Source organism: Strongylocentrotus purpuratus, unplaced genomic scaffold (assembly GCF_000002235.5).
Source record: "Strongylocentrotus purpuratus isolate Spur 01 unplaced genomic scaffold, Spur_5.0 spur5_scaffold_19, whole genome shotgun sequence".
In the NCBI taxonomy this organism is placed as follows: domain Eukaryota; kingdom Metazoa; phylum Echinodermata; class Echinoidea; order Camarodonta; family Strongylocentrotidae; genus Strongylocentrotus; species Strongylocentrotus purpuratus.
In genome coordinates, this window is record NW_022145604.1 from 10,392,169 (window position 1) to 10,413,426 (window position 21,258).

General features: G+C 36.6%; 1 protein-coding gene across 1 annotated transcript in view; it reads right to left on the minus strand.

The window, feature by feature from the left end:
- REJ7 (receptor for egg jelly 7) overlaps window positions 1-21,258 on the minus strand; it is a gene marked incomplete at its 5' end in the record, with an annotated part of 83,624 nt that overhangs the window by 21,173 nt on the left and 41,193 nt on the right. Inside the window, 18 exon segments of the mRNA NM_001098445.2 lie at window positions 810-1,046; window positions 1,803-1,931; window positions 2,864-3,017; window positions 8,600-8,714; window positions 9,511-9,640; window positions 10,282-10,427; window positions 11,078-11,299; window positions 12,001-12,021; window positions 12,522-13,343; window positions 13,922-14,266; window positions 14,714-14,868; window positions 15,777-16,016; window positions 16,445-16,623; window positions 17,226-17,432; window positions 18,094-18,226; window positions 19,614-19,859; window positions 20,501-20,672; window positions 21,062-21,181. Of these exon segments, the coding sequence (NP_001091915.2) occupies window positions 810-1,046; window positions 1,803-1,931; window positions 2,864-3,017; window positions 8,600-8,714; window positions 9,511-9,640; window positions 10,282-10,427; window positions 11,078-11,299; window positions 12,001-12,021; window positions 12,522-13,343; window positions 13,922-14,266; window positions 14,714-14,868; window positions 15,777-16,016; window positions 16,445-16,623; window positions 17,226-17,432; window positions 18,094-18,226; window positions 19,614-19,859; window positions 20,501-20,672; window positions 21,062-21,181 (3,773 nt within the window).

The window sequence follows — 21,258 nt, forward strand, 5'->3', positions numbered from 1 at the left end:
ACACCTCTCCAACATTCTAAGCACCCCAGAGTAATACCGGTAGTACAATATTATAGATTTATTGACTGCTATGAGAGGCATGGCTGTTTCTATAGGCTACAGGGGTCATGGCAGGATGCAACGTCCTCGAGAGCCAGTATAGAAACAGCTATGCCTCAAATATTAAAGCAGTCCGTATATCTAAGTCAATACGTATCAATGTCTATGTATATGTATGTCTATGTATAATTCAATATGTATCAAGAACAAAATTAAAGTCTTAAATGAATGTACAGCCTGGAAAATCTGTTTTTTCTTGCATTCCAAAGAAGTGGAAGTATACAGTGCATCTCAACATCATTTCAAATCATAAATAGGATAGCGTATTGAGAGAGATAGTTGTGACAAACACATGCATACGCACCGAAGGTTCAATTCATGACCTTCAAATAGTTCATGATTTTCTAAAAGAGGGAACTATGTCCGCTATCCATAAATTGAAAAAAGAATGCATATACGAGCACATGTCACCATTATCTCTTTCAATGGATAATAGGCCTCAAGGAGTTGTTTCATCTTCAAATAATGAACATTTATTTCCCCCTCCCCTTCATGAAGGAAATTTCTATCTCACATTTCTTCGCCTTTCCGAACAGCGAGACGACTTTGTGGTAGTCCCTTCTTTCCCCTCTATTCCTATTTACTGGTAGCCCAATGGTAACCTTACCTTATCTGGCCATCACAGCCATCGGATGATGGAAGAACTTAATTTAATATTATTTAATTTAGGAACTTTACATTAATCTTGATCTAAGGAGACACGAACAAACCTGGAGCATGTCGATCATGGCCGTCACCATCTGCTCCGTGATGTCTCTGGAGTCTTCTGGAGACAGGGTGTCATCTGTGTGGTTGTGATGAAACGACTCCAGGATGTTGGAGGCCACCATGACCATCACCTCGAGAGCATCGCGAGCCAGGCTGGGCTCCTCCCACCTGCATCGGGCGCTGGAGGTCGCCATGGTCGTTAGAAGGCCGGATACCTTCCTCTGGCAAGGGGCATTCAGCTGGAATGAATGCAGGAAGGGACGAACCACGAGATGAGGAAATAAATTTGAGTAAAATGTTGCCTTTTTTGTGACAAATCAAGGCCAGAGAGCCTGGCAGGGGCAACCTCTGACACAATACAGAGTCCCTTGGTAGAGGTGTTGTGGTCTAGTGGATATGTAACCCGATTGCAGATCACAAGGTACGGGGTTCGAGTCCCGCCGGGGGCACTAATGTCCTTCAGCAAGACGTTAATCTATATTTGCCACCCTCAACCCAGGTTTTAAATGGGTACCCGGTAGGATGCAAAAGTTAATGTGGTTGGATGAGCAAGTGCGTGCTTGTGAAATGGCACCTGGCCGGAATGCCCCCCAGGGAGTGGAGAATGTGCAAACATTGTATGCGGGTAAGCCTGAATCTGAGGACCGGGGTAAAAATTTGTTTAATTTATAGTGATTTGTTTGTATATCTTCTGATAAAAAAAAATGAACTGAACTTCAGCCATTGCCTATGCTAACCAGGGCTTCGTCTTAGAAAGAGTTGATATCAATCGCAACTATGTACATACGAGATAGGAGGTTGCAAACTTGTAATTGATTGAAGGACTTGCAATTGAATTTTGTGAGACGGGGCCCACACGATCCCTGTATAAAGCCTATGGGCACAAGAGAATTCCGCAGTCAACAGCTCAACCCGGTGACTGCTGATTTGTCTCTTTCCAATAGGTTTAGTACAGGAACTACCCAGATCCCGTAGCCAATAGGTTAACTGCCTACCTCGTATGGTACGGAAGAGACCTCATTGATGGCGCCAACAACCTGAAGGATTTCATACTCGTCTCGGATTGGGAGAGCTAAGATCCCTTCCAGGAGGGCACTGCGTATGACACACCTCTCTGTGATGATCTATGGTAGGAAAAATAAATGCAGAATGGTAGAGTCAGTATACTCAATATGGCATATGTTTCGATCCCACCGCTGCCACCAGGCTATGAAAAAGAATGCACCTGTCAATTTTAGGCACAAGGTATTGTGCCATTACTATTACCCGATAGACGGACAAGAAATTCCTTAGTATCCTTAGTAAAATGTTTTCATACGAAACAATGCAACGGGAAAGCAAAAGGATTCATAGTTGGTGGTGTTATTAGTGAATCTCAAGTAGTTATTTGCCTTATCTGAAAGGCTGATTTTGTAATATTACACCAAATCATGGTACATATAGATATGATTGTTTTTTAAAAGGAATTGTGTAACTTTGTCCCAGATTCTGAAACAAAATCCTTGATTTAGCTCATGCTGCAATGATAATTATAAACCTTTAGGTCAGTCAGGAATCCCAGCCTGTCTGATTATCAAGATATTTATGATTGGAAATCAAAATATGAAAATTTGTTTTCCTAACGGTTTTGACAACACTACAGTCTACTGGGGAAAATGAGTACCCGCCTACCCGGTATGGTAAAACCGGTCACTCAAAGATTTTTACTTTTCGTGTCACTTCATCATCATTTTGAAGCCCAATTTTTTTAGGGCTTCAATATTACACCATATCACAGACACTGATAACACGTTTTGATTTCCAATCATAAATATATTGATAATCAGACAGGCGATCGACTAATAAAAGTCATGGGGTTCCTGACTGACCTAAAGGTTTATAATTATAATTGCAGCATGAGCTAAAATCCAGGATTTTCTTTCAGAATCTGAGGCAACGTTACGGAGTCACTTTAAAGCATGTTTGATTGGTATCTTGATTGACTGATTGACTTGTGGAGAAACACATACATAAAAGTCTGAATAAATGTATTACATTATACTATATCGTATCTTACATGGCAATGATCTTTGTCTTCTTCCTCGTCTAAGACGTGCGAGAGCTGGTTGAGGAGATGGGCCACTAAACGCACATGGGAGTGAACGTTGAGGTCATCGCCGTGGGCAACGTAGACCGCCAGCATGCTGTCTCTACCCACCGAAACCGCCTCCCTAAAAATATTTATTATTCATTCACATATAACAAGCATGACAAGATTCAACATTTATACATTTGATACATTTTGATAGAATGCATGGATACAATGATGGACTGAATACGATTAAGTGAGATCACAGGGGCTATTCTGTAAAACTTGCAATGGCCATTTTCGTAATGTTACCAAGTTCAATGCATACCGGTACTTTTTTCTGAAGTGTTGTTGCAAGGTAGGACAAACGTTTTTGCTTACCCTACAAAGCAAACATAAAACATGCAATATGCATTCTGACTATTGAATTACAATTATTTGTAACAGGTGAGCGAAATCACATGTATAAGGCACTTCGCAAAGACGTTCATGTATGTGTTGAATTTGGATACATTACGAAAGTAGCCTATTGAATATAAAGGCTTCCTACAATCATATAGACATTTCCACACATGTCAGAATCCAGGGTTTCCATTGAAAACAGATCCTGCAGGCTTCCTTGATTAAAACTCTTTTAAGTGGCTTTTGTTGACCATTTGAAGAAACAGGAACTGCTACAGTTTGCTTTTGGCACATGTACATTGCATGTGTTCAAGGTATATTCCAAACAATGGGGTAGGCCAAGGTTTTGATGGCAAATAGACCATTTTGTTATGTAATGTATTGTAAAGTGCCATGTTACAAATTATTGCATTCACCTGATTTAAATAATTGTATTTCAATAGTCAGTATGCAAATTGCATATATTAATTGTTGCTAGGTATGATAAACATTATGGCTTGTCCTACCTATATAACAACACAAAATGTATGTAATTCACATTATGACTATTGAAATACAATTATTTTTAGCAGGTAAATGAAATATTTTTTAACGAGGTACTTAACACAGATGAGTGGGATAAAAATGAAAAGTATATTACCCATAAATCAGATAAAGTGCACCAGGGGGGTGTTTCACAAAGACCAAGATTAACTTTTAGTTGGACATAACTATAGCAGGCCGTTCATGCCACTGTTTGCTCTCACCATTATGATCTTTAGATAAGAAATTTTCCTTCAATAATGAATTACACAAAAATGTAAATTCCTGTAGATTTATGATCATGATTGTTTACGTCCCTTGAGAGACAAATGCATGTAAATGGTGAGAGCAAACAGTGGCATGAACGGCCTGCCATAGTTAAGTCCAACTTGAAGTTGATCATAGTTAAGTCCAACTTGAAGTTGATCTTAGTCTTTGTGAAACACAGATTGTGCATTTAATTTGATTAAATTACGAAAATGGCCTATTAAGAGCTAATAGAGAAATTTGATTCAATGAAGCCTTCATACAATTGTAAGTTTTACACAACAGCCTTGTATCAGATAATTTTTACGGTTAACCTATCCAAAAATAAGACAAATTATATCACAGTAATGATGAGTGGGATAAAAATGAAAAGTATATTACCCATAAATCAGATAAAGTGCACCAGGGGGGTGTTTCACAAAGACCAAGATTAACTTTTAGTTGGACATAACTATAGCAGGCCGTTCATGCCACTGTTTGCTCTCACCATTATGATCTTTAGATAAGAAATTTTCCTTCAATAATGAATTACACAAAAATGTAAATTCCTGTAGATTTATGATCATGATTGTTTACGTCCCTTGAGAGACAAATGCATGTAAATGGTGAGAGCAAACAGTGGCATGAACGGCCTGCCATAGTTAAGTCCAACTTGAAGTTGATCATAGTTAAGTCCAACTTGAAGTTGATCTTAGTCTTTGTGAAACACCCCCCTGATATGAATTCAAAGTATTATTTGGATTAAAAGTACATCTATTAAACACTGGAATAAAAAGAAAAGTGGTGTAAAAGTTTGAAAGAAAGATGAAACCTTTACAGACAAAACACGATTAATTGGTTCACTACAAATTAATGATGATGTACAGAATATGGACGAGAAATACATTAGCAATATTCAGCATCTGAAAAACACAGTAACACCATTTACATTATGAACAAACAGTTAAATTACTTCAAAACATACAAGATACATGTAAATAAATAGAAACAAAGATACAAATATATAGTATAAGAAGGAGAAAAACATACAAATCTGAAAATGATTATGAAATGTGTACAATTTGTTTATAAAATACAAAAAACCCTACCTCCAAAATGCACAATAGTAAATGACTCAATTGGTATTTTGTATTGGAATTTAAACCTCTGTGAAGATCAAACACTCAATCGTGCACTTCTCTGTCAACTTAGAGATACAAAAAAAACAATAAATATCTGAAAAAGAAAAAGAATGACCCGGTTCCCATATTTGTTGTTGTTGTTATTGTTGTTGAATCTTATAATATGTGTCTGTAGTCTAGAAAGAAAAGAAAAAAATAATTGCTATGAGGCAATGAATGGCCAAATGTACTTTAATAGCCCGTAATGTTGAATATCCTAGGCTATTGCATTGACTATACTATCCCTGTTTTATCTTCAGTCTGCAAATTTCAAGATCTTCACTTTTGGTCCTAGAAACTTACTTTGTAATTACAAATAGGAAATGAAATAACTTAAGGTGCATCAAAGACCAAAGACCCAAGCCCGTCCCTCCCATTATTCTGTATACATGAACCCAGAAAACTGATTCTTGACATTTACCATTATTTCCTCAAATGTTAACATCTTACAATAAAATAAATTGATATGTTCTTTATTCATTAATATTTGTTGACCTTTATAAAAGGTATCATAAAAAGAAACCGTTCAAGGCATTTGAGTTGTGCATCTTGGATGAAAAGTCTGCATACTGTACCCAAAAACTGAAGCTAGACAAATGAAATGAAATAAAATATATACCTGTACAGAAATATGTGAGCAAATATAGCATGTGTTTTTATATGTACCTTTAACTTAGAAACTATGTAGACTGTACAATATGAAACTAAAACCATCTATGTCCCTGCATACATGTCTGAGCACAAACCCTGTTGCTCATCCTGATTTTCTTGAAAAAAGAAACTCTTTCCTGAAAAAGAATTCATTGATACCCGAAGAGAAGAATATTCCTTGAAGTTAATGTACCTGAAGACATTGTACTGTCAAATAAAATCTAAAAAGTGTCTTTCTGTAAATTTGTGCTGGTCACTTGATGTAGTAGTGTTTGGAGTGAGTGTTGATCAGCCATATACTGCCCAATCAATATAAATATCCCTACAAAAATGGCAAGACGTTGGCAGCTACATGTACATGTATTTATTTAAATAAAGGAGCAATGTCTAAATTGAAAATAACCTCGCCTTCCTATCCAACTGTCTTCTCAATATCATCTTCAAATTCAACGAATAATAATAAATAATCATGATTGAAGGTGTCATCGGCTGCTAAATGGAGGAGCAATGACGTCTCGCTTCAGTATTCTCCTTCTCAATCGGGTGCTGTTTATCGAGAAATCAGATGGCAGTACTTACAATATATACATCTCTTATCCATGTATTCTTGATTAGGATCCATGAGTAATTGTGATTATAGCAAGTCATTAGTATAGCAAATGAATATTTTTTTATATTTCTTTATTAAATGCATTTTGTCTTCTTTTGGGGTATAAAGATATATATGTATGCTAATGCATGTAGGGTTGTAAAGCTTATGAAATCAATTCTGTGTACAATCAAACAAGCTTGAGGAAAGGTTCTATACATGTGCATGTACAGTATGGTTCATGAAGTGGATTGGTTGGATTGCTGATGGATCAGCGATGTGAAAGAGGTGTAAATATTCTGCAATAAAGTTTAAATGTATCAAATGATGGATTTGTGTGAATATGTGAGAGAATGTGAGACACTTTTCTCACACAATTCATTACAGAAATGTATATGTCTCTTGACGTTTGCTTCATAGAAGCTTCACTTTGTCATGTTGTTGAACTGTTACAAACCACACTTCACATCAATACTGTGTACACACATTTCCATTGATCAAGATCCTCTTGGAACTTTCAACTCAACTTTCAATAGCACGAGGCAACTAGCTGGCAAAGCTCTATCAAGACCGCCGATTCTTCACGATGACTGACACGCCATTGTAAATACAACTCTGCAGGGAAACACCAATTTCAAAGACACTAGGAATTGGATGCTGGATCTTATCAAAGGTCGCAAAGAAACATGCCACCCTGTGAAACACCACAGACCAGTCTAAGTCTGGAGAACAAGTCTATACACAAGGTGTTCCACTCAACAGTAGACCATGCAAAACACAAATCACACCACCACCAATCATACTCAGCATTACTCATTTTGAATGTATTAATGTTGATATCATTTGATGTTTTCAGTTGAATGTATTCATGTTGACATCATTTGATGTTTTCAGTTGAATGTATTCATGTTAATATCATTTGATGTATTCAGTTGAATGTCTTCATGTACATCAGCACCTGCTGACAGGGTATTATTTGACTGTTCAGGCTTTTGAACTATGAATGCAAGTTAAGATCGATTGTAACTCTTACTGACAGTCAACTGGAATTTAGCTTTCAACTGTCATTTGATTTGGCGTGATCTGATTGGCTGATAACAAGTTACACTTGAATGCATACTTGTAATATGAGCCAGTCACAGAGTTCAGATTTCTTTAGTAGCTCATTAAGAGGTAGATCCTGATTGGCTAATATTGACTTGCAATCAATGTAAACTTGAATAATACAGTTTTCTTCAACTGGACCTACATTTAAGTATGAATGTGAATAACTGTATTCATGATTTATATTTCCCTATATGTGAGTGTTTTGGTGAGAAGAAAAATATGCAAAAAATGATGAGCTGATGGGTTCATGCAAAAGATACTGCAATTTGGGATGAAAAAAAAAAAAGTAAATGGATATGAACATTGGCATACTGTTGAAAATACATATGCGTGATGAGTATGTTGCATATTCATTTTTAGTTTGTTTTGTTTCTAAGATAAATTTAAGGGAAGCTGCAAAGTTCTTTTCATGATAACGCAGGTTCAAGTAGTTTCATGGTAAATTTACATGATGGTGTATTAGTAGAATATTGGCCTGCATAGTTTTGTACAATTAGTTAGAAAAGCAAGTTAAAAAAACACACCATCACTAGAAGGGCCCTTCGTCATTCATTCAAACACACTTGGCAGCTAAGATTAAATGTCGTAGTATTGAGATAAATAGTGTTAATAAAATATAAGTGTGATAAATTGGCAGGTTAATATCAAGCATACATATTACATGGGTGATGCACCTGTTGCAATTTTTCAAAATTTGTCTACTGAGAGCCAGAAGGGCATTATCTCTGTGTATAAGTAAATGCCCTTCTGGCTGTAAGCAGTTAAATTGATAGTGAAAACATCTTAATGTTTAATTGATTATAGATGTACATGTACATCCAACACTTACGTATGAACATTTAACAAAAATATTTCAAAACAAAATATCTAAGTATCACATCACAGATTCAAAGAGTAGAACATAAAGTAAAGAAGAAACACTCAAAACAACAAAAAGGAAGAAAACAAAGGAAAATAGCAGGGTGTCTAATAGAAGAGAAATTGAATAATGACAGAAAATAAGTTGTTGGTGAGGTTTACACTTACAGATATTCCAGCTTGTTTTCTAAGCTTTCAAAGGGCTTTGGAGAGACTGGTATAGCAATATCACAGACAGATGTCTTGCCTCCTTTGCTGTCCACTATGGCTAATTTCAGGTAAACTGAGATGAGAAAGGATAGTATTCAGTCAATGATGAATCCACCATCCATTGAAACAATAAATCAACCAACACAGCCTATCAATTCACTAAAAATCAATCAACCAAATGACTAATGATCAGTTAATCAACTAATCTACCAATTATCAAATCAATTTATCTACTAAGAAAACAATCATACTACCAACATCCATTCAATTAATTAATGAATTGATCAATGGATCTCATACCATACAATCTACTCAACTATCTTGTTAAAGTCAATCTAACACGCAATATATACTGACACCTCAATGAAACAGCTTATAATCAAATCACTTAATCAATCAAACAATCAATAATCTGATTAATGAAATAAGCAGTCAATCATTCAATCAATTACACAATCAATCAATCAATCTAACATTCAATAATCTGATTAATGAAATAAGCAATCAATCATTCAATTGATTCCTCAAGCAATTAATCAAACATTCAATAATCTGATTAATGAAATAAGCAGTCAATCATTCAATCAATTACTCAATCAATCAATTAATCAAACATTCAATAGTCTGATGAATGAAATAAGCAATCAATCATCCAATCAATTCCTCAATCAATCATTCAATTAAACACTCAATAATCTAATGAATGAAATAATCAATCAATTAATTACTCAAACAAGCATGCACAAATGAGGAACATAACTATTCAATCAAATTATAAATCAATCAATACACTAAAGAATTGATCATGTAGTCAAATACACCACTAATGCAAGTAATCATTGGAACAATTATGAAATCAAACTCGTTACCATTGTGATGGTTTTCAGCATGCCCTGCAGGAAGTAGAAATCTGACAGAACGGTCCATTCCATAGTAAAGAATCGTCTCAGGGTCGGATTGGTTGAGACTATATCTGACCTCATATTGCAGGGGTGTGTCCTGGTATAAAATGAAACCATCCAGAGGTCATGCAAATGATCATGAGAATCACAGAAACACTAGAAAAAAAGCCTTTTCACAAGATTTGATATTCATTTAGCTACCTAAAACAGATTCCTTCTAATTATCACCAATTAAATAAACTGTATAATTTAAACAACAATTAACATATCCTCTATTAGTTGTCGGCAATACTAATGCATATTGCACTCATAAACTTCCTATTGTTAAAGCAGTGTAAATCCTTAATTATGAAAAAATGTTTACTGTCAATCAATAATGTAATGTATTTATTTAACTTGATCTATACCTTTAAAAGTGTATTTCATAATTTTTTGTGAATAAATAAAAATGGCTTGAAAGAAAGATGCAGCTTGATTTTATTACACTGTAAGCTCCCACTTTTCAAGGCATCTTATTTTTGTAAGTGGGGCCTTCTAATTTGTTGTAAGATAGAATCTGAATTAGTCTTCATCATATTTAATGTGATTGCAAATATCAAAACTAAATGTGAATAAACATGAGTATGTGGAGAATATATGAAAATACATGAGCAGATGTGAAAACTCTATGAGAAGTAACATCAAGTGGATTTTCAAACTGATAAGTTACCAAAATACACGTCAGCATATGATTCCTACCTCATCATTCCATGAATGGCAAGCGGCAGAAAAGATTGTATCCAATTCAGTACCACTGTCGGGCGAGATGGAGCATATCCCCAGCTTAGGAGCTTCGTTCACCGTTACATACTGGAATGCTTCGGCCCTCACCCCGGCGCTTCCATCTGCATTACGGAAAAGATAATAATTGCCTTCATTATAAATCTTTATATACCTCACTTTAGAAATCTAGCCATCTCATTGGTCGAAATTGGAGTCGTGATTTTAGCCATGCCCGCCTACCAGTCAAAAGTCTTTTAAAAAGGCCCTAATGCTGCGATCCTCATTGGTTTTAACGTGTTAAAATTGTCTTTGTGCGAGTGCCAAATGATTGAAACTTTCAGTCATTTTTCCAGCGAAGATTATTAAACAGACAGTGTCTCAGATTTCCTGTAATGTTTTAACCAATCTTTACTCAATAAAAGGATAATGACCTTTTGCTTAAAGTTATACAATATGGCAACATTTAGAACAACAACACAAAATAAATTAAAGTAATGAAAAAAGGGTTTTCATCTTTTCAGATGTCTTTTGAGACTAAATTTGAAAGGGGGCAAAGTTTCCGGCATACCATCGGTAGGACGGAATGGGTTTTAAAAGGGGGACATGAGGCAATTGAATTAGAGTTGCTATTGATTCGAATTAATTACAACTTGACATTTATTCCAACTGTGTACTTAGAGAGATATGGGAGAACGTAGATTGACTGGAGGACTTGTCATTGATTCAAATCAACTGCAACTTTTCAAAAGACGGGGCCATGATCCACACTCACCCTCTGGATATATCTTGACACCAACTGCGTAGGTCCGACCTTCCTCGAGAATACCAGGCCTCAGGGTGAACTGTTTACCCTTCAGTCCTGACAAGGTCGAGTCTTCACTGATGACCACTGCTTGGGATGATCGGGATACAATGTGCTCCTCGTTCGTGGTTGGGTTATTGGGGTTAGCCACCCCATCCCCGTCGGCTTCACTACTCTGTAGACTGGAATCTCCTGTTCAAAGACAAGTCAGTTTGAGTTTTCATTAAAGGCTTGATCAAATATGACTTGGCAAAACTGAGCCGAGCCTAAGTTTGTCAGTCTCTACATGTTACCAGCTATAGTACATGGCTTATGGAGTGCAGTAGACCAGAAAGTCTCTTAGTTCAGACACTCTATTATGCCCTAAGACTGACAAGGATTGGAGCCTAATTCACCTAATAACAGGATATTACAGATTATGGAAAATAAGACTTCATTTTTCCTACTTACAAGTCTTACATAATGCATGCTTCATTTACAAATTTAAGACGAGCAACTCCCATTGGAGATATATCTAACAATAAACTCCTAGGCAAAATCATACTGAATGCTCCCTGATCTCGATTCGGACATGTTTCAAACAATCCTGAATGTTTTGGTGGCCCAGAAGAAGTCTCCATACCTTTGCATAGAAGTAATAATAATTATATGTGCTTATATAGCGCCTAACACTTACTTTATCAGAAGTATCTAAGCGCTCTACAATAATGCGGCATAATTACCCTGATTTAAGCAGAATAGCTGTCACACGCTCTGTGTTTCAAGGAATAAATTCCTATCAGGTTCCCATTTACAAGTATGTGAAATATAAAAAAAAATACATCTACAGTGTACATCATTTTCAAGGATATATGATAGATTGACTGAGAAAGAATAATCATATATTTACTCACCTCCTTCATATACATCAGATGCTGGAAAATGAAATAAACACATAATTTGATTTGTTATCCATATATGTAATGTCTAGTAGTTTTATTCATATACTCATTTTGGCGGGCAATTTTGATTCATATACAGTATGAAACACACAAAGGATGGGATCCTCCTCATTAAAGTGGTTTATATATTTTTTCTAAATTCACTCTATCCATCGAGATATTAAGCATATGAAGCCAATAATTTCCATGACTATGGGAACACTGATTACATAATGATACTGACTGTACAAAAATGAATGACAAATTTTTATCCGAAAACCCATAAAAATGAAAAAGAAAAAAAACATTAGCCAATTTCCATATCAATTTTTTGTCTCATTTTTGGATGAAATAAAAGGGAAGTAGACAAATGTCATACAGAACAAAATTTAGTGAATAATCTTTCCACATCCATTAAGAAAGGATAGTTCATGCAACTTTAAGCATTATTATGAAAATTAAATATATATTATATCTATATTATGTCCACTTACAATAGTCTTCGAAAAGGGAATCATCTCCTTCTTGGATAGAGCTACCGTCATCATTGTTGCCATTATCCCCAGGAGATTGTGGAGTAGTGGTGGAGGATCTGGTTGTTGGTGACCCTGAGGTGGTGGTGTTGGTAGTGGGTCTGGTAGAGGGTGTGCTTTCCTCCTCATTGGCGGAAGAATCATCAGGGTATTCATAGTTACTGTCGGAGTAGTCTTCGAGGATGCTGTCCTCGTCCGATGGCTGATGGGTCGTCGCTTCTGCTTCTTCTGTAACGGATGTGGCGCCCTCTGATGGGGTGGACAGGTCAGAGGTCGCCAGCAATCCTGTCGATGTCGGGAGCATGGTGGATAGGTCAACAGTTGCAGGCTCTTCTTGGATAGAGGATGATGCCACCTCTGCCACGGAAGAAGAGCCGAAAGATTCAGCGATGGAAGAGACATCGTCTGCAGCTTCTGCAAAAGCATCCGATGATGAAGACAAACCCTCTGCAATACCTGTACTTGATGATGATGAAATGGTCTCCCCGGCGAAAGAGGAGGAGGAGGCAGCTTCAAGGAATCCAGACCTCCCTGCCACAGCAGACACACTCTTGTTTGTAGCGGTCCCACCTTCACCAGCATCCAGAGAATCATCTTTCGTCAGATCATCAGAGTGATTGTCCAGCTTGGTTTCAACTATTGTGGAACTGTCCTCGAAGACACTCGCAAAGACACCACCTTCATCACCAAAATACTCCGCAACACTGCTACTGCTAAAATCCTCTTGAAATGAAGACTGGGCAACTGATTCCGCAATAGAGGAGGATGACGACCAATCAGGACCTGGTATGAAGATAAACAGAGAATATTACATTAACAAAAACTCCTTGATAAAGACGGCAACTTGTCTTTGATAAAACAATGTTATATTCTTTTTCACGTGAAGTTAATTCAAATGTATTGTAAAATTGAAAATGATTTGTCATCTTATATTAATTTTTCATGTGATGTTAACTTCAATGAATTGTGAAATTGTGAACATGAATAAATAAATAAATAAATAAAATAAAATGCAGCCTCTTTGCAAATCGTGTAAGACAAAAGATATCACAATATTTGTTGACTTAAAGAGTACCAATCACCTAGAAAATATGGAATCAAGCTCAATTCTTTTTACCAAGCATTCAATAGGTCAACCATTAAAAATTGCAAAGGAATAAAAGAAAACATGAAACCTTACATATCTGGTAACTTATGGGACACGAAATGACCACATAACTTGAATATATATCTACAAAGCGCTTTGAGAGGGTATGCGGTCCTAAAAAGCGCTAAATAAGAATGAACTATTATTATTATTATCAATTTTCAGTAAAACAAGTCAACATAGGTCAATAAACGACTAAAGAAAACATCTTTACCTGACTGAGATGACGTAGTTGAGCGACTCGCCGGAGAAGAGGAAGGACTCATCGTTGGTGTACTGGGTGTCGAAGATTCGTTCCCAGAACTTGGACTTGTCCCTTGCCCATCTGAATGACCTGTCGATCCTGTTAAACTTGCGTGACTGGATGTAGAACTTTGGGATGGGTTGGAAGTGTGGACAGGGCTTGGGCTGGATGATTGTTGCATTGGTGTGTTGGATGTGGCTGAGACTTGACTGGTAGCCGTGTTCACATGCGATGAAGTGAGTGGAGTCACAGTGGTCTGTACAGTCGTTCCGCTGTCCGCTGGACCCGATCCATCAGCGTGAATGCATCTAGAAGCTGTATAATGGAGGGTCCAAACATGTACAGAGTCTTCAACCACATATCCAAGCTCACAATGAGATCAAACATCATAAATACCAAATCTTTTAAGTGTCATTTTACAGTTATTTTAAAGGAAACAGATTTGTAAGAATCAATCACAGAACAAGGAGGTGTTTTAAAAGATATTTCCCTTCTTCATTATTCACCTACTGTAAAAATACAGTGACTAGCAGAATTCTATACTTGACTATCAACACTTCATCAGGTACACACAGACGTACTTTGTGATTATATCTTACCCTCTATCAGCCCAAACAACTCACAAACGTTTCCTACTAAAAATAACCATAGTAATTTTATAATAGCCTTATTAAAAATCTACAATTCGATATTTACAATTTACAATATTTACAACAAAATGTTAAATCTGAAATAAAGGAATGGAGGGGTTAGTGCACTTACCAGAGCTTGTATACGTTGTGCTACCATCCCATATGACAAACAGCTCCCACACGAAGGTGACATTATCTCCACAAGTTGGGCACAACGCCTCAAGGGTAAGCTCTGCATTAGAGTTGACAATGCCTTCGTCGCACGACGGGCAATCAACTAGAAGTCTAATTTGAAAAACATTCAAATAAGAACAGGTAAGTTTTACACATTGTTTTTTCTACAAGATATGTGAGAGATAGTTGTCATTGTAATTTTTTAGCAATCAAAACTTCTAGACATTTTACCCAAGTGGCATGCAACTGCAACTGACTACTGAATTTGTACATTACCATACGCTTAATGCAGGGGCGACCCGGTTCCAGCAATGGGTCAACAAGTCAGCTTTCCATGCAGACCTGCCAACCTCTAAAGTTCAAAAACTGTATGCTTTAATTCCAAAAGTTGTATTTTACTGACAACAACTGTATTAAAATTTAAAAATCACGGATCAATGCCTATTACAGTTCCTACAAACAGGAAGAATTTTTTTGTAAGGATCATTGGTTGAATATGCATAATTTCTTCATGACTGGTGTGTTTGTTAATTCCAAAAGTTGTATTTTACTGACAAAAACTGTATTAAAATTTAAAAATCACGGATCAATGCTTATTACAGTTCCTACAAACAGGAAGAATTTTTTTGTATGGATCATTGGTTGAATATGCATAATTTCTTCATGACTGGTGTGTTTGTTGAACCAATGACCATCCCCAAATTGCCGATGTGAGATGCTTGTAGGATACTTTACAGGACAAAATGGGCATTTTGCCATTGAAAACGGCACACACACACACACAAAAAAAATAATAATAATTTTAAAAAAAATAAAACTCGTACTGTCGTTTTTACTTCTAAAAATTGTTTGAAATACGATTAAATCATACTGGTTGGCAGGTCTGTCCATGTCTCTTAGTTTTGGTAGTCTTCTTTAATATAGAAGACAAATCAAAATGCTGTACCATTATATTTAGTCACCACCTAGGAAGTCAAAAGTTGTCACACAACATCATTGCTGACCCAGCAGATACTTACTCGTAGATCTGTTCATTGGAAACAACCTTCAGGACCTGGGAAACATAATCTGGTTGCCTGCCTTCTTTGCTGACTGTGAGATAGAAGACAAACTGGAAGGCTACGTCCAGCCTGAGCCAGGCCGCTGGGAACAACAAGGAACCGTTGGTGGATGGAACTGGGGCGGTGCCATTGGAGAAGGTTGATGGATCAAAGCAGGGCTCGGTAGGAATGTCTATCGGATGACAAGTCCAGTTGTATCTATATTGCACACAAAACACAAGGACCAAAACTTGTTGAATTTGTTTTGCAGAATACAAAGTATGTGTATGTCAGTACCAAACACAACGGTTCAACAATTTTACCTTCAATGAATCATCTGTTTAAGACTTTGAGGGAAAGACTAGGGGAGAAGGTATAAATGAAAAACTATGTATTCACTAAAAGCAGAAGGGACAAAAAGCAAAAATCAGAAAAACAATAACAACTAGAATTTCAAACATTTCTCATCTTTTTAAAACAAATATCAATATACCAGTTTACTGTATCTTTTCAAACACTTTTGTTGATGATAGTTTTGTAAATGCAAGTTGATGAACTTAATGAAGTATGATTTGTGTCTGAATAAATTAAAACTTTTCTATCCATGTCACAAAATTTAATTCTGTTAATATCAACAGCCTTCTTACTGTAGGTCTGAATCTGAAGGATGGTCTGGGTCTAGAGAAAATCCAGCATTGATGTAAGCCAGAGTGTTCCTATCGATGGTCCTCGTTGTACCCCCCTCGATGACTGCAATCAAGGGACTTTCCCTGATCGTTAGACTCATGGATGTCCTGGAATATACTATCGTGTTGTTCATGCGCACCTGTAAAAAAGGAAAGAAGTGAAACTTCAGTAAATATTTTTAAAATGTATTTGATTGATTATGTAATTTAAAGGTACTATGTCCCATTTGCAGGCCAAAAAATGAAAAGGTTAAATTCCAACGGCATTTGAAAGATAAACGTAATTTAGAACTTCCCTAAAAAAGGTTAGGCTTGAAAATGTCTTCAAGTGGGAAAATAACGACTATCAGTTGTCAAATTGACTTAGGAGCAATAGACCCAATAAGTAATAGTCTTGATTTTCAGACCATTGTACCGAATATTCATACGTTTTATGCTGCGCAAAGATTCAATCAGTTTAATTTTGGCCATCTCAAGAAGTGGGTTATTGATGTAGACAAATGCTCATGTACTCAGATAGTGAGCAAAGCTGCCCTTGAAGATTTATAATTTCTTGTCCGTCTATCTGATAATAGTCATGGTACAATACAGTTTGTCTAAAATTGACAGGCACTTTCTTTTAGCATGGTGACAGTGGTGGGATGAAGATACTGAAAACAAAAGCTTCTCCCAGCTTTCGGTTCCCGTAAGCAATGGGTTAAGCCAGGTTTACTAAAGGCTTAAAAAAAATATGATCCTTTACCTCTGTCGTCACAGTGTATGACCCGATTGGGACGACGTGACTGGGTATATAGAGTGTTCGCTTGTCAAGAGATGCTATCATGGGATTCAACACTAGAGGGCTCCCGTCTACAGCATCGATGAGGGACCACTGGTAGGTTGTTTGTTGTGTGATGTCACAATCGATGAAGACCTCGATCTCCAACTTCACCGGACTGGAAAAGTTAATCTGGGAGCAAACAGAGGGAAATTGATTATATTGAATGGATCATTATACCATGCAATGATTTCATATCATTATCAATGAATTATCCCCTACAAATACATCTCACAACTAGGATTTCATCAGACAAGTTTTTAATCACGGATTTATTTTTTAAATTTACATGGTATTAGACACTTCCAATCATGAATCGTTTTTGAATATCAAGAAAACAGACAATCATTTCAGTCCCCAAAACGTAGATGTGAAAAATTATGGTAGTTAATGCAATTATGTGTACTTTGCTGAAAGGGTTCAACTATTCGTTCATGTGACTAATAGGAAGGACTTCGAATCTAGTCCATCATTATTTTACAATACTCAACCAACATTTTCTATCTATATTATTTTTCCATTTATTCCTCTAAAGGTATGGGGTAATCTCTTTATTTTAATGCTCCAATATATGAATGTGCATGAACATAATCTATCCAAACTTTCTCTTGATCACCCAATCTCCACCCTTTTATGTATGTCTCTCTTTCTCTCACTTTTGTATCCCCCTTCCTCTTTTTATAGTACATGTACCTTTCTGGTGTTCCTTCTATATATCTCACTCTTTCACTCCCCCCCTCAATAACTCAGAAGCCAGAATGTGTTACTGAAAATGACTGATCATTGGACTTACCATTCTATTTGAATCACCAACAATGTAGAGCTCCGGAGTAAGACATGGTTCATCCAAGATGAATATATTGGTTGAAGCACTTGAGTTGCTCACATCGTTGATCGCAAACAAGTTGATGAAATACTCCCCGGTCCTGAAAGACATTAAGGAAAGGTGTATTGTTCACACATTGCACTTATGTAGAAGAAAAAGGATGTACCGTATGTAAACGACATATTCATCAACCAATCACTTTTGCTAACATTTTTCCAAGTACGTAGAAAAGTGATGAATATGTGTACAGCATATATTAGCTGAGAGGTGATGTACCTTCAATATTTTGGTGATTCAGACACACATATAGAATACAGTAACACTTCTGAGCAAAGCAGTACTCTTTTTTTTACAATTAGTCCGTTTTACAATGGCTCTGTCTCTCAGCGAAAAATATGAGCCTACAATAGTTGTGTGTCTGTCATGATTTCAGCTTGGTTTTCAGTCAGGGACCTCAACAGGGGAGATAAGGTAAACCAGTGGTTGTTGGTTAGAGTCCAGCGAGGGTCGATGACCGAAGCCTGTGTTATGTGGTTAAAGGGAACCAAAACCTTCATACTAAGTTACTTTTATTGTAAAGTTTAAGTTATTTGAAAAATATCAGTGAAAATTTGAACAAAATCAGGCAAGGAATAAGGAAGTTAGAGCTTTTTGAAATGACTAGTCACTAGAGGGCGGTATTCAATTTGATGACATCATCTGTGGACAACTCTCCGTGCCTTTTGTACATCAAATTTCATGTTTTTCCTTCTTTCTTGTGATTGAGATAATTTACTCCCCTGAAAGCAAGATATAGAATGCAAAATGATATTCTACTTCACATGTTATGAAGTTGGATTAAGAACACAAATAAATACAAAGAAAACGAAAAAATAGACATGGGTATAATACAGTGGAGAACAATTCATCCTAAGGATAGGATAAGAAATGGAAGCCCTGTTCGTAGGAGAGCCACTATCTATGTGCATTCATAACCCACTACACTCTTTGTCAAAGAGTTGGAAGAACACCCAGTGTAGTGATACACCTGCACACCTCCAACCAGTTCAGTTGTACCAGGATTAGAGACACTGGGGTCTACAATTACTTGCAGTTTACTTTTCCCCTCCCAAGCACAAGCCACACTGAATACTTAAAGGCATTGTTCAACAATGTTTTCAGTTTTACAAATCTGAAATGCATGGCCTTACGTGTTATCAGTGTCTGTGATATGGTGTAATATTGAAGCCATAAAAAGATGAAGTGCCTCAAAAAAGTAAAAATCTTTGAGTGACCGGTTTTACCATACCGGTACTCATTTTCCCTAATAGATTGTAGTATAGTAAAAACCATTGGAAAAACATTTTTAGAAATTTCTATTTCCAATCATTCCTGACTGGCCTAAAGGTTTATAATTATGATTGCAGCATGAGCTAAATCCAGGATTTTGTTTAGAATCTGAAGCAAAGTTACCCAATCCCTTTAATAATAATAATAACATACAGTACCTGTTGTATGAGTGCACAATAACGGACTGCTCTGTGACAACATCTGGGGAGCCATCACCAAAGCTCCAAACATACTCAATGTTGCTTCCGGAGTAGACCTGAACCTCCAGGACTGTCCTTTGCCCATAGAGAGCGGGAGCCGACGTTGTGATGATCATGGTGCCGATGCGTGCCTGCAGGGTCATCTCCACAGGGTTGGATGTAGCGTTGCTCATGTGGTTGCCCGCTTCGACTGATATGTAGTAGCTGTAGGGGAGAGGATCACGAGTGAAACATGCAATGATGGTATTCTTGGATGTGTATGTTGCGTCATGCAATACAAGAATGGAATATGGTTATGATCATATGTGATGATCATTATTGGTCAAATTATGTTGCACAAAATCGTTACAAAATTCTCATCATCATTAATCTCCAACATCATCTCCAACATCATCATCATCATCATTACAATCATCCCAATCATCATCATAATCTCTAATATCATCATCATTTTCATCACTATCATCATCAACATCATCTCCATCATCATCATCATCATCATCTCCATCATCATCATCATCACTATCATCATCATCGTCATCATCATCGTCATCATCATCGTCATCATCATCTCCATCATTCTTTGACTTTTCAGCTATATAGAAAGTGTATTGACACTGTTTATTATAGCAATGAAAGAATCTATGTAAATTCCCACAGATCAATCAAGATTCAAGATTCATTCAGTACATTATTGCATCATCAGAATAAATTTAACATGCAAGAGTCCACACACGTACAAGCACCAGAAATGTAAACAATGGAAGCCCCAATAATAATGATAATTTCCACTCTTATCAAAGATTACCAACAAGTTATGATATGACAGTAACAAAGTGACTTACATGCCAGGGAGGGCATAACGGTAGGTCAACGTATTGATCGATGTCTGCCGGATAGGAAGTCCGTTACCCAGGTCCCATCGAAACCACTTGGCACTATTAGCAGGGGTCTCGGCTGTGAAGAGTAGATCAGTGTATGTCGTTGCTAGCTGACTCTGAACCTTCAGGTCAACGACTAAAGAAAGGTGAAAAATAAAATTCAAATTAAATTAATAATGTTGCAGCCAGCAAATGGATATTTTAGCTGGCTTTACAACTTTAGCTAAATAATTAAGAATAGATGCTGAGAGGTTTGAATTTGAGGGGAAAATATATTGCAACCACCTAAGGGCCATATCGATCAGCAAATTATGAAATTATTATTATACAATTAACAAATGAAACTGTCAATTTCTGATCAACTGTGAACACAAAAATAGATCGGCTGTTGCAAGCATCATGTGTTTGTAAAGTACTTTAATACCAATCACATTTCTTTTTTCTATTTTAACATTAAAGGCTGATGGTACACGCTTACTGGAAAATAAGGGTAATTCTTCAGACACATAAAATTGTTGCACTTACAAGAAACAAAGTTGACAATATCCACGGTGCATGCTGTCTGAAGACTCTGTACTTTGTTGAATGCAACCACAGTGACATTATAGCTTGCAGCAGTACGGTATACATGAGTGACAGAAGGACCTAAAAACAGATATTAGGAGAAACAAAAGAAATTATAAGGTACACATGTGGGTAACAATCAGGAAATTATAATGATA